Here is a 13,453-nt window from a genome sequence, read left to right as displayed (position 1 = left end):
GAAGCCAAGATGAACAAGTCATGGTTCAGCAAAGACTTTGCTACCTACCCCGGTGTCATCCTGGGGACGGTTAAAAATAGCGTATTTTTAAATGTGCTTGATGCAAATCTAGCTGTGAATTGTACAACTGGGGCACAACTGCTGCCACTGAAGGGGTGGGTGTGTGTGGGGCCCAATTTTTGGAAAAAAGGAAGACTCCGCTTGGAGTAACCCTTGCTTACATTGTTTTTAAAAGAAGCAAGATGAACAGAGCTGGGATCAGGAAAGACTTTGCTACCTACCCCGGTGTCATCCTGGGGACGGTTAAGAATAGCGTATTTTTGAATGTGCTTGATGCAAATCTAGCTGTGAATTGTACAACTGGGGCACAACAGCTGCCACTGAAGGGGTGGGTGTGTGTGGGGCCCAATTTTTGGAAAAAAGGAACACTCCGCTTGGAGTAACCCTTGCTTACATTGTTTTTAAAAGAAGCCAAGATGAACAGAGCTGGGATCAGGAAAGACTTTGCTACCTACCCCGGTGTCATCCTGGGGACGGTTAAGAATAGCGTATTTTTGAATGTGCTTGATGCAAATCTAGCTGTGAAGTGTACAACTAGGGCACAAGTGCTGCCACTGAATGGGTGGGTGTGTGTGGGGCACAATTTTTGGAAAAAAGGGAGGCTCCGCTTGGAGTAATCCTTGCTTACATTGTTTTTAAAAGAAGCCAAGATCAACAGAGCTGGGATCAGGAAAGACTTTGCTACCTACCCCGGTGTCATCCTGGGGACGGTTAAGAATAGCGTATTTTTGAATGTGCTTGATGCAAATCTAGCTGTGAAGTGTACAACTAGGGCACAAGTGCTGCCACTGAATGGGTGGGTGTGTGTGGGGCCCAATTTTTGGAAAAAAAGGGAGACTCTGCTTGGAGTCACCTTGCGGTGTTTTACATGATTTTAGAAGGGCGTGCCATGCCTATATCTGTGTGTCCTCCTCTTTTTCCTTGTCCAGCTTTTTTGTTTTCGCATGAGTATATGTCCTTGTCACTTTCCCATGTGTTTGTGTTGTGTTATGAGTTGTTTGTCACCTTTTGGACACCTTTGAGGGTGTTTTCTAGGTGTTTTTATGTGTTTGTGATTGCCTGCCATTGTTTCCTATGCAGTTCTAGTTCGGTTCGTCGAATGTTCGACGAGCCGAACTCAAACGGGACGTCCGTTCGGCGAACCGACCTCGAGCCGAACCGCGACCGGTTCGCTCATCTCTAATCACAAGATATCGCATATGCGACGGGGGCGGGTACTATCGTGCTTGGCATCGCTAGCATCGGCTAGCGATGTCGCAGCATGCAAGGTACCCGTTAGTGTCCGCTACAGACCTCGAACTTTACAGTTCAGGTTCGCCCATCACTAGTCTTAACGATGGGTAAGAAAAAAAATCTAATAAAACACAAATGTAAAACTGAAGTAAACAGTATGTCTTCCTTTCCACACATTCATAGGCCAAGTATGATCCTTACAATGCTTAACAGTAGATCATTGTCAGAGTCAAATGGATCAGACAAAAGGAAACATGTGTAAAACAGATGTGTTTATGGATTAATGAAATTCTATGGGTCTGTGTGCTGGCCGAGAAAAAAATGCATCATAAAAGGATGTGTAGAACGGATTTATAAATACAGCCTAAGGATTCACTCACATCTGTGTATAAATACGCCACCGAGTGGAATTGCAATGAAAATTGTATTGCACTCACACCAATGTCGTTCAATGAGTCAATGCTTATCTTTGAGTTTTTCCTATGGCTGAGGATAAAAACACTGCATGCGTAAAATGCCCGAGACTCGCCAATGCAAGCCAATGGGTGTGAGGAAAAAAAACAGACGGCACATGAACCACTAGGGGTACATCACCATTCTGTAGCATAGGACACTGTAAATGGTCCTGTAAATGATTGTTTAATAATAGCTTCAGAGAAAAAAAAAGGCATTGTATACGGATGGGATACAGATGTCACGTATGCGCGGAGTGAAAAAATTGCACACTCGTATAACACTCACATCACATATGGAATACCAAACAGATTTCACTTGGCTCACTATTTTACATGAAAATTAGCAAACCCTAAATGTGAGCAAACCCTATATATATGTTCAGAAAGTGTTTTTTTGGGGTGGTCGAATATCATGTGTTTTTCAAAGAGAGCTAGGAATCATTCCTATATGGAATTTCTAGGCATTAATTGTCCTGATCCATTTTTGTTAATGTTTAGTTTACATTTCCTCAAGCATTTTCTCCTGTGGAGTTTCCTGTAAACGTTTTGGGGCATTTTTTGCATCATTTGTTGGGGATGATTTACTCAAGTTTTTTGAAAGCCGTTAAGCAATAAATAAAATGCTAGCAATGTACAACGTGAAAATGGCAAACAGTAACCTTCACTATGACATCCATTGTAAAATATGAAGCGGCTTCATAGCAGAAAGTTTCTAGAGTTGTCAGGTCACTTCTTCTAACCGCAAAACTCTTCAAAAAATGCCATCTGACCATATCCTCATTATGAATTTTTGTAAAGCAATGTCAGTAGTGGACTCTTTTTCTAAAACATTACTGACAAGAACTATCACTTGGTTAGTTCTAAGCTGCAAAACAGGAATTTGTTTTGTTTGATGGCTTCATACCACTCACAGTGATACAATCTGTTATTCATTTCAGCTCAGCCACCATATTAACAATAATGTCATATTAGACTGTCATCAAAAAAGCTCTCCATTCTCCACATTTTAGCATTACTGCAAATAATCAACCAGCTAATTGACTGACCGGGAGGAAAGCTTACGGCAAACTTACTGATGCATTCACAGTCATGTAAATGCGGGCACATTATGCAATCCATGGCAACTGTTTTCTGATGCAACCTTTCGAGATCCCTAACACTCTCAACACTTGGCACTCAGATATGCAAATGACAAGCTTGACTAATAAATGTTTGAGCATGTGCAGATTTGACCTTTTCAAAGCAGAGCAATCTTTTCATCTACAGATCACATATGGAATTCATAGTAACACTTTACATGTGCACCTGCTTCTGTTGACGTATACTAGGCACTGAAAGGTTTAAAGACATCTATGAGATATCATCAGGATATGCCATAAATGCAAATTAGACCTGCATCTACAAGTCATTTATCGTATTTATTGTGTGCTATGCAAAGTTTACAAATGGTCCTCCCAACAAATTACTACAGAAATGCAATCCTGCACATGCTCATTTTCTCAAACTTGTGAACAAATACAAATACTATCCCCAACAACAAATACGCATGCAAACTTACATCTGCTGAGCTTTCAAGTTTTGTAATAGAGATTAGAGTTGAGCGAGCACCTGACCATTCGTACTCGCTATACTCATAATGAGTACGGTCTAATATTCGCATATTCATTCCGAATAGTATGTGCAATGCAAGTCAATGGGGAAAAACTCGCAATGTAACAAGTAACCCAAATTCCGCACTATTCGTGTGAGTAGCAAATAGTACGGCATTCGGGTTACTGGATACATTGCGAGTATGCCCCATTGACTTGCATTGCACATGCTATTCGGAATGAATACGCGAGTATTAGACAGTACTCGTTATGAGTACAGTGAGTACAAATAGTTAGATACTCGCTTAACTCTAACCAGATTCTTAACGCCCCAAAATCATCAATCTGGAAAAAGACGAGGCTTCCATACATATTAGACTGTAGACTGGATCTGGCAATATCAGTGGGTTCATCTGACGTTATTCTTATGTGTAAACATGTTTTGCCTAGTGTTACATTGCAGGTCTAAAGACCCTCCCAAACAAGTATTTGGCTAAATGTTATTTAATATGTATGGCCAGATTAACAGTTAAGTATTATAACTATATTATGGCTTACATATACAGAGGGTGAAATAAGTACTGAACGTATCACCCATTTTCTAAGTAAATGTATTTCTAAAAGTGCTATTGACATGAGTTTCTCACCAGATGTCGATAACAAACGATCCAACCCACACAGGCAATGAAATCAAACCATAGATGTCCATAAATTAAGTTATGTGTAATAATGAGAAATTACTTAGGAAAAATGTATTGAACCCATGAAGAAGCAGAGGTGCAATAAGCCATTGAGAGTCATAACACCAGCTGAAATGTATCAGTAATTAAAAAACAATCCCGCCACTTACAGAAAAATAATATCAGCTGGTTCAACTGATAGCCTATAAAAAGGTGTCTCATCACCAAAGTGCCAAACAAGTAACATCTCATGACGGGTAAAACCAGTTAGCTGTCTCCAGTGCTTTGCAACCTTATTGTTGCAAAACATACTGATGGCATTGTTTACGGAAGAATTTCTAAACTACTGTTTAAAGTGAATACTGTTGGGGACATAATCTGAAAGTGGGAAAACACAATTTCACAATAAATGGCCACAATGATGTGCTCCCCTCAAGATTTCAGTTAGAGGAGGGAAAATAATTATCAGAAGAGGTGTCCAAGAGCCAAGAATCATTTATGGAGAGCTACAGAAAAAAACAAAAATCAGTAGGTACAATTGTATTTCAAAGAAAACAATAAGTAATGCTCTCAACCTACATAGCCTGTAAGTATGCTGACCACGCAAGACTCCACTGCTGAACAAAAAACATGTTCAACCTCATTTAAAATTTGCTTAACAACATTTAGATAAGCTTGTGTAATACTTGGAGAATATAGTCTGGTCAGATGAGATCAAAATTGAACTCTTTGTATGCCATAATTCACAACATTTGGAGGCCAAAAGGCACTAAATATGTCCCTAAAATCACCATTCCAACAGTGAAATTTGGAGGTGGGTACATCATGGTGTGGGGCTCCTTTTCAGCATACGGCACCTGCAAACTTCATATAATTGAAGAAACGAAGACATTCTTGATAAAAATCTGCAGACATCTACCAGGATGATGAAGATGAAATGAGGGTGGCCATTTCAGCAAGACAATGAGCCCAAACACACAACGTCCTTCAAGGGGGAGGGACGTTCAGCATCACAGCGACGTCACCGCAACGTCACTAAGCGGCCAGCCAATGAAAGCGGAGGGGCGGAGCTGAGCGTGATGTAAACATCCCACCGACCTCTTCCTTCTGCATTGCGGCCGGCGGCAGGTAAGGAGATGGTCCTCGCTCATGCGGTGTCACACATAGCGATGTGTGCTGCCGCATGAGCGATGAACCACAACGCTAAACAACCCTTACCGATTTTTGAGTTTGGGACGACCTCTCCATGGTGAACGATTTTCACCATTTTTGAGGTCGCCTAACGTCGCTGGTAAGTATTACACGCTGCGATATCGTTAATGACGCCGGATGTGCGTCACTAACAACTTGCCCCCGACGACAAAACATTAACGATATCGTAGCGTGTAAAGCCCCCTTTAGACTTTCTAGCGATCCCACCAGAGATCCCGACCTGGCCGGGATCGCTGGAAAGTCTCTGGTGAGCTGTCAAACAGGCAAACCTGGCCAACGACGCAGCAGCGATACGGACCTGCAGAACGACCTAGCTGGTCGTTGGGGACGTATCAAAGCAGCTATTTCAAAGGGAAGTCGCTAACAAAGTCGTTATAACGGTGTCAAACACAACGATGCTTGCTGCGCAGTGGGAAACAAAGGACCAAAAAATGTTCCTGAGAGATGTGTAGCGATCATCGACCTCACAGCAGGGGCCAGGTCGCTGATGCGTTTCACACACTGCAATGTCGCTGGGGAGGTCGCTATTACGTCACAAAACTGGTGACATTACAGTGATATCGCTAGCGATGTTGCAGTGTGTAAAGGGGCCTTTACATTGTCACCTGTATAAAAGACTCCTGAGCACAGACTCAATTAATCAGTCAGACTCTAACCTCTACAACATGGGCAAGACCAAAGAGCTTTATAAGGATGTTAAGGACAAGATCATTGACCTGCACAAGGCTGGAAAGGGCTACAAAACTATAAGTAAGACGCTGGGTGAGAAGGAGACAAATGTTGATGCAATAGTAAGGAAATTGAAGAACTATAAAATGAGTGTCAATCGACATCGATGAGGAGCCCCATGCACAATCTTACCTTGTGGGGTGTCCAGGATCACGAGGAAGGTGAGAGATCAGCCTAAAACTACATGGAGGAACTTGTTAATGATCTCAAAGCAGCTGGGACCAATGTCACCTAGAAAACCATTGGTAACACATTAAGTAATGGCTTAAAATCCTGCTTGCCCACAAAGTCCCACTGCTCAAGAAGGCACATGTGTAGGCCCATCTGAAGTTTGCCAATGAATACCTGGATGACTCTGAGAGTGATTGGGAGAAGGTGCTGTGGTCAGATGAGACAAAAATTGAGCTCTTTAGCCTAAACTCAACTCGCCGTGTTTGGAGGAAGAGAAATACTGCCTATGATCCAAAGAACATCATTGTCAGTGTTCCGGGATTTCCAGTTTGCTTCTGAAGGATCTTGCCCTTTGTTAACATGGAGTTTTCTGTTCTGTTGCCATACTTCCTGTTCATCTGTTTAAAAGCCCGCCCCTAAGCTTAGTCTAGTTGCTTGAGTATACTGCTTCCTGTCTACTCCTGCCCCACTACTCTCATTTCCTGGTTGTTATTTTGGATCCTGGTGAATCACCTGACACCGGCCCTGGACTCCACCTGGTCTCATTGAGCTGTGCCCTCGCTGGTCCAGGACTCTGTCTGCTGTCTCTGGTTGGCGCTTGTGCCCGGTCCCTTCCGGTACATATCCACCCTAGGACCCGCGTTCCACATCCCGTACGGACATTTTTGGACTATAATCTGTTGCCCTTTCGTGTTCCAGCTGCTGCGCATTTAGGCCTTCTGGGGTGATCGCCAGACAGCCCCTGTATAGGGGTTCGCTCCTGGTGGCCTCCCTGGGGGAGTCCGGTGCGCGGTCCCGGGAATTCCCCTTTGCTCCGAACCTGGCAGGTATTTACCGTGTTTATGTTCTGTTCTGTGTACATATTGTTGGTTGTATATTATAACACTTCTTTGCACCAAGAACCCATCTCTGGTTGTCATTGCCCTAACGCGATCGAAATCCTCAGTTCATACAATAGTATTACAATCATCCCCATTGTCAAGCATGTAAGTGGAAACATTATGTTTTGGGGGCGTTTCTCTGCAAAGGGCACAGGACTACTTCACCGCATCAATGTGACAATGGATGGAGCCATGTACCATAAAATCCTGAGTGACAACCTTCTTCCCTCCGCCAGGACATTAAAAATGGGTCACGGCTGAGTCTGTCCAGTACGACAATGGACCAAAACATACAGCCAAGGCAACAAAGGAGTGGCTCAAAAAGAAGCACATTTAAGGTCGTGGAGTGGCCTAGCCAGTCTCCAGACCTTAATCTCATAGAAAACTTATGGAGGGAACTAAAGCTCTGAGTTGCCAAGCAACAGCCTCTAAATCTTATGGATTTAGAGATGATCTGCAAAGAGGAGTGGACCAAAATTCCTCCTGACGTGCGCAAACCTCATCTTCAACTACAAAAGATGTCTGACTGCTGTGCTTGCTTGCCATGTGCCACAGCTCCTGGGGACACAGACTCTGCAATTCAGCTTTAATGTGTATACAAAGACAAATACAGCATTAACCCCGGAGGGTCCAGGAGCACAAACTCATGTTATGAGCCCACTCATAAGACACATGCATTCATCACTTTAAGGATCTTCCTGCACTTCTATACAGGCGATTAATTTTCCCTAACTGCCCAGGAAGGACAGAATATTCCTACCCTGAACTCCACTGTGGAGGGAACAGGAAAAACCTCACCGTATTGCCATTTTTTTTAGATTTCTGCACGATCGTCTTTATACATATGCCTATGAGTAAGGAGGCTACTGTCAATCATTAAAGGAACCCCCCAAAAACACTTTTTTTCATATTAATTTAGCGACTAATGTGATCAAGGTCCTGGAGGACCGAAACGTTTTGTGGCAAAATTGTCGCAAGTGTCACATGTCTTTCAATTGTTGCTATCTTGCCTTCTGTATTAAAAATCTATTAGCATTGAGAAAAAGAGTTATATCTTTATTCATTCTTGCCCATTGAGAGTGCAGTGTTATATTTATATATGATTTTTGAGGGATTTGTTTCTCTTACACTAGCACCTCCCCCATACTTCTAATTCTAAGTGTGTGCACACTATTTTCTTATTTTTGTCTGTTATTTTTAGGCATGGCGGCTCAATAACCATGGGTCTCCCCAGCCTGAGAATACCAGCTCCCAGCTGTCGGGTTTTATCTTGGCTGTGTATGAAAACTGGTGGGGACCACACACCGTTTTGTAAAATTATTTATTTAAAGAATTTTAAAAAAAAATCTGCATGCGGTTCTTCCTACTTTGATAAACTACCAAGATAAGAGGCTAGGGCCTGCAGCTAGTAACCGTGGCTATAGCTTTGCTGGTATCAATAGATGGGAGACCCTATGCCAATTTATTTATTTATTTTATACCACGATAGAGACTCGCACACAGTGTCTGTAGTTTCAACCAATCACAGAGAATGTCTGGGGGTGGGGTCTGACTGCAACCAATCAGAGACACCGGAGAAAGCAGTGAATATGCATTAGGGATAATTCTTGGATCTGGAAGTAGCGCTGCAGTCGATGGGAAAAGTATGTACTGGTTTAACCCTTTTTTCTTTCACAGTGGCTGATCACAGCCATGCCAATACTTGACATGGCTCTGATGCACAGGGAGAAGATGGTTTTTGTCATCTGAACATTTACCAATCCTTGGCAAGATTGCTGACTTTTGCGGTAAATGTTCGGATGTCCGATCCCGATGCAATCCAGCCATAGATTGTATGCAGTTAACATTTTTTGATTTCTTGATTTTTGCCGATCAGGATCACTCATCTCCAATGAACATTTGGTGATGAAATTTTTACACCATATTCCTACGCGGTTTTCTGCCCTGAGATGCTGGTCTGTGAAGTCAGAGTTTACTGAGGTCACCTTAGGTTGGGTTACCTGCGATCACAGGTGGAGAACCGTGGGGACCTCCAGCTGTGACCACAAATAGCCTGAGTGATGTCACCACTCATTGCGCAGCAATGCAAGGAGCTCTTATTAGCATGAGTAACATGCAACCTAGTTGAAAAACAGCTCCTGGGACACTTTGAAGAAATGGTTGTACTACTGGTTCCCTGAACAAATCAATATAACAGCAAGCCTGAAATTAAGACTAGAGGTGTTTGGCTACTGTACATTATGCAAATGTTGATGGGTGTATGACACCAGACATAGCAGGGAACACAGAGTGGCCTTATTGTTAAGCTGTATGAGACATGGTGTCTGACACTATACAGCTTTCATGTCCTATGCATAAGGCCTAAAAAATAAAGTTACCTAATGTTGTGCCAGATGAACTTCAGTGAAAAGGCCAACAGCTATGGTCTCTTTTACTAATCTAAAGGCAGCAGAATTCTACCTTATTTCACACTCCAAAATACTCTTTGCCCTTTGTTCTGGTTCGACACTTTCCTAAGAAGTTAGTTGGGCTTTGCAGAAAATATGTGGACTATCACCACAGAAAAGAGTTACTACTGTATACTATATGCCATGTTCATTGTAACTGAAATCTATTCCAGCTCTTGCAGTCTGCCACTTTGTGATACTCCAAATTTAAGAGGTATATCTTTTCGCATGCCGTATGTCACAATCAGAAATCTTTGCCAGCTCACCTGTAAAAATAAAGTTGCAATATCATTGCACAACTATATATTCTGCAAAACCTGCAACTTTTATATGCCAGAAGAATAACTTAGATGAATATCCCACATAATTCTGTACAAGCCAGGTAGTGTTCTCTATCATATTGATAAAGTTCCAAATTATTTGCAATCCAAATAAGCAAGCTCTTGATTACTGGAGCCATCTATTCTGAAAAATGAATGTGTGCAACATCACTAGGAAATTTTTTCATTTTTGTTGCATGTTCCTGGAAAGACTCATTACTTTTCCTTTCCATAAATTCCATAAATTATATGATGTTTGACTACCCTCATCTCTGTAACTGATTATTAATCTTCCAATAAGGTAAAAGATATGTTAGTACTTACTTTCTTCTGGTAGATCATATTCTTCTGCCTCTCTCTCCATTTGCTGACACCATCCTTCCATTCTTTCTACCTCTGCCTGCAACATCTTAATGAACCACTCTCCATCCCTGTGACACGGGGATGCTCTGCCAGAGTCTGGGAGACTCCGAGTGCCTCTGTCCATCCAAGACTCCTGACGAGCTTCTTCAGTATCATACTGCATTTGATAGTCCTCTCTGTATGCCCATTGGCCTTGAGTATGAACGGTCTTATACACAGAGTACTGCTGGCTGGTGTCTGAGGGCTCAGAGGAGTGTCGTTGAAAGGAGCGTCCAAACTGAAGGCCTTTGTCTTCTGTGGGAACAGTCAGTCCAGGAAAGCCTTCAAGTTCCAAGTCAGCCTGAACTCCAGCCGTCACGCTGTTAGAGCGCTTAAATCTTGACCTCCTGTTAGAGAGGAAAAGAGAAATTAAAGGGAAATGAATAATAGAATTTAAAAGTGTGACTTTTTTAAAAAACAAAATTAAGAATGATAGCTTAATTGCTTCCTAGCAGAATGAGGTACATGCATAACTATTCTCACAGACACATACAAAGAAATAATTAACAGTGTTGTCTGGATGACAGTACAAAGTGGTCTATATTACCTACACTTGGGGATTTCAACTCAAAGGCATTCTTCTCCAAAAGCAAAAACACAATACTTTTCGTATAGATTCTCATGTAGTGTATGCATGCCTGAAACTGGCAAGGGTTGCTCCTGCCTTTTTTACACCCTAAGGTGCTGTGGTTGCCACAGAGCATAGCATCCAAGGGTTTGAAATACTAGGATCTCTCCTCTAGGCCACTGATATGAGATTCCTGCTGTCTGTAAGAACTAGCTGCTATGAGACATAAGCTCCCAAGTCTATGCCATGCTTGTATGGCATAGTACTGGAAAGTCTGTGCTCTACATATTTGGCCATGCTATACAAAGTTGTACATTGATACACTGGGCAAAATTGATAAAACTGGCCCATTAATGAAATATAACCTTCGAGAGCCTTTACTTGTCCTGTGTTGTTCCAAATTCCTATGTTGTAAGAATCTCTGATGGCAAAAATGACCTGTGCACTAGTCTAACATCTTCTATTGCACATTACTGGGATGGTAGAAGCAGGGCGAGTATGTGATATTAAGGCTCTGTTATTTCATATAGAAAATCAAGTGTTTATTAAGATATGATAGAATGCTAAATATATATCTAAAAATGAGAACATTTAAGACATAACATTCTTTTAAGGACTCAAGAACTGACTTTATTTTCTCTGATTACAGGTTTCATCTCTAAAAATTAATCTTCGATGAAAATCTTCATATACTGTAAGTCTACATGTGTGGGTTGACTTCTACTGTATTTATTACTTGTGAGTTATGTGATTACACATATTTCATTATTTCATGAATAACAGAAAGCAAAGGAGCGAGGTGTTCAAATGCCGCGCCAATAGATCACTCCAGCAGATGTTCAGATCAATGTCATTTTATTGTACTTCAGGTCGACGCGTTTCTGGAGCCTCTGCCCCCTCCTCCTGCAGAGCTGCACACTGTATTTGGCACTTTTGTATTCATTATTTCATGAATGAATAAGTTAAAGAATTAATAATAAATAATTTGGAACCTCTGTCGTAGATCCCATAAAATATAGGTGTTGATTCATTGTGGTGTTTATGCCAGAATTCTAGCATAAAACACTGTCAAATGTCGCAAAATGTTTAAGCACCATGAAGCTGTGCAACAATGTTGTGACTTTTGGCATTTTCACACCAGTTTTGGTCATCTCTGACAAAATGGGTGGAGCTGGAGAAGAGCCAATGTATGATGGGGTGTATTAATGTCTGAATTAGGCGAGTCTGATTCCTTCACGCCCATTATTAAAACTAACATGAGAAACGCCAATCTCAATGAATCGGGCCATAGTGTACAAAATAGCACAGCATTATGGACTATTTTGGCTGGTAGTAAATTACTTGACACCTTGAATGAAGCAAGAAACTCAATACAACCAATGGGATACATTGAGCAACAGTAGTGTCTATCATGATGGATATAGCACTTTCATGATGTTTGTTCCACTGCTCTTATGACAGAGCAGACAAATAGAAATGAAGAACACAGGCAAGAGCAGAGCCTTAAATGGTAGAAGCACAGAATGAACAAAAGAATGACATTTTCCAACATTCACTAGTAGGTTCATGTTTTATAAATTGGCCACAGTAGGAAATGGCTTGCAAGTGTGGCTTTTCCAGTTTGATGAAAGAATGTCAAGGTAAATGCCTGAAAGTAGTCAGCAAAAAATACCAACATCTGCACAGATTTTCCCTGGAGAAGTTGAACATTCCTGGAACGGTTCATCACAACAAATGTTTTGTACACCAGTCTTGACACATAGTCATTTCTGCTTTAATTTATGCCACTTTTTTGGAGTAAATTATGATGAAATTGTTGGACTGCAGCAGGCCTTGCCCACTCCTGCTAAGCTGCACACAATTTACAAAATGTTTATGAAGCTGGCATAAAGATGCAAAAAGCAACCACATTATCAATATAATGTTCTTAGGTACTTCATGTAATTTCACAATATGCAAGATTAAAAATGTAGCTAGACTCTTAGCCTAAAGGGGGCTTTACACGCTGCGACATCGCTAATGCGGAGTCGTTGGGGTCACGGAATTTGTGACGCACATCCGGCCACATTAGCGATGTTGCTGAGTGTGACACCGATGAGCGATTCTGCATCGTTGCAAAAACGTGCAAAATCGCTCATCGGTGACATGGGGGTCCATTCTCGATTATCGTTACTGCAGCAGTAACAATGTAGTTTGTCGCTCCTGCGGCAGCACACATCGGTATGTGTGACGCCGCAGGAACGAGGAAGCTATCCTTACCTGCCTCCCGGCCGCTATGCGGAAGGAAGGAGGTGGGCGGGATGTTACGTCCCGCTTATCTCCGCCCCTCCGCTGCTATTGGGCGGCCGCTCCGTGACGTCGCTGTGACACCGCACGGACCGCCCCCTTAGAAAGGAGGCGGTTCGCGGGTCACAGTGAAGTCGCCGGGCAGGTAAGTATGTGTGACAGGTCTGGGCGATGTTGTGCGGCACGGGCAGCGATTTGCCCGTGTTGCGCAACAGATGGGGGCGGGTACCCACACTAGCGATATTGGGACCGATATCGCAGTGTGTAAAGTAGCCTTTAGGCAATATTTGAAGAGAAACCAAATGAACCATCCTACTGAAACGGTCCACTACCACCCATACTACAGTATTACCCTCACAATTAGGTACATCAGTGACAAAGTCCATGGACAAGTGAATCCACGGCTGAGATGGGACCTCG

The 13,453-nt window shown here is 42.3% G+C and overlaps 1 protein-coding gene across 9 annotated transcripts in view; it reads right to left on the bottom strand.

Annotated features, from left to right (window-relative positions):
• Positions 1-13,453, bottom strand: part of DLGAP3 (DLG associated protein 3) — an 827,688-nt gene that overhangs the window by 93,412 nt on the left and 720,823 nt on the right. For all 9 annotated transcript variants that reach the window (XM_075336009.1, XM_075336007.1, XM_075336006.1 and 6 more), the window contains one exon: positions 10,102-10,526. In XM_075336009.1, the coding sequence (XP_075192124.1) occupies positions 10,102-10,526 (425 nt within the window). The remainder of the gene's footprint in view (positions 1-10,101; positions 10,527-13,453) is intronic.

Source organism: Anomaloglossus baeobatrachus, chromosome 2 (assembly GCF_048569485.1).
Source record: "Anomaloglossus baeobatrachus isolate aAnoBae1 chromosome 2, aAnoBae1.hap1, whole genome shotgun sequence".
NCBI classification, from domain to species: Eukaryota; Metazoa; Chordata; class Amphibia; order Anura; family Aromobatidae; genus Anomaloglossus; species Anomaloglossus baeobatrachus.
This window is presented reverse-complemented; position numbering and strand designations above follow the sequence as displayed.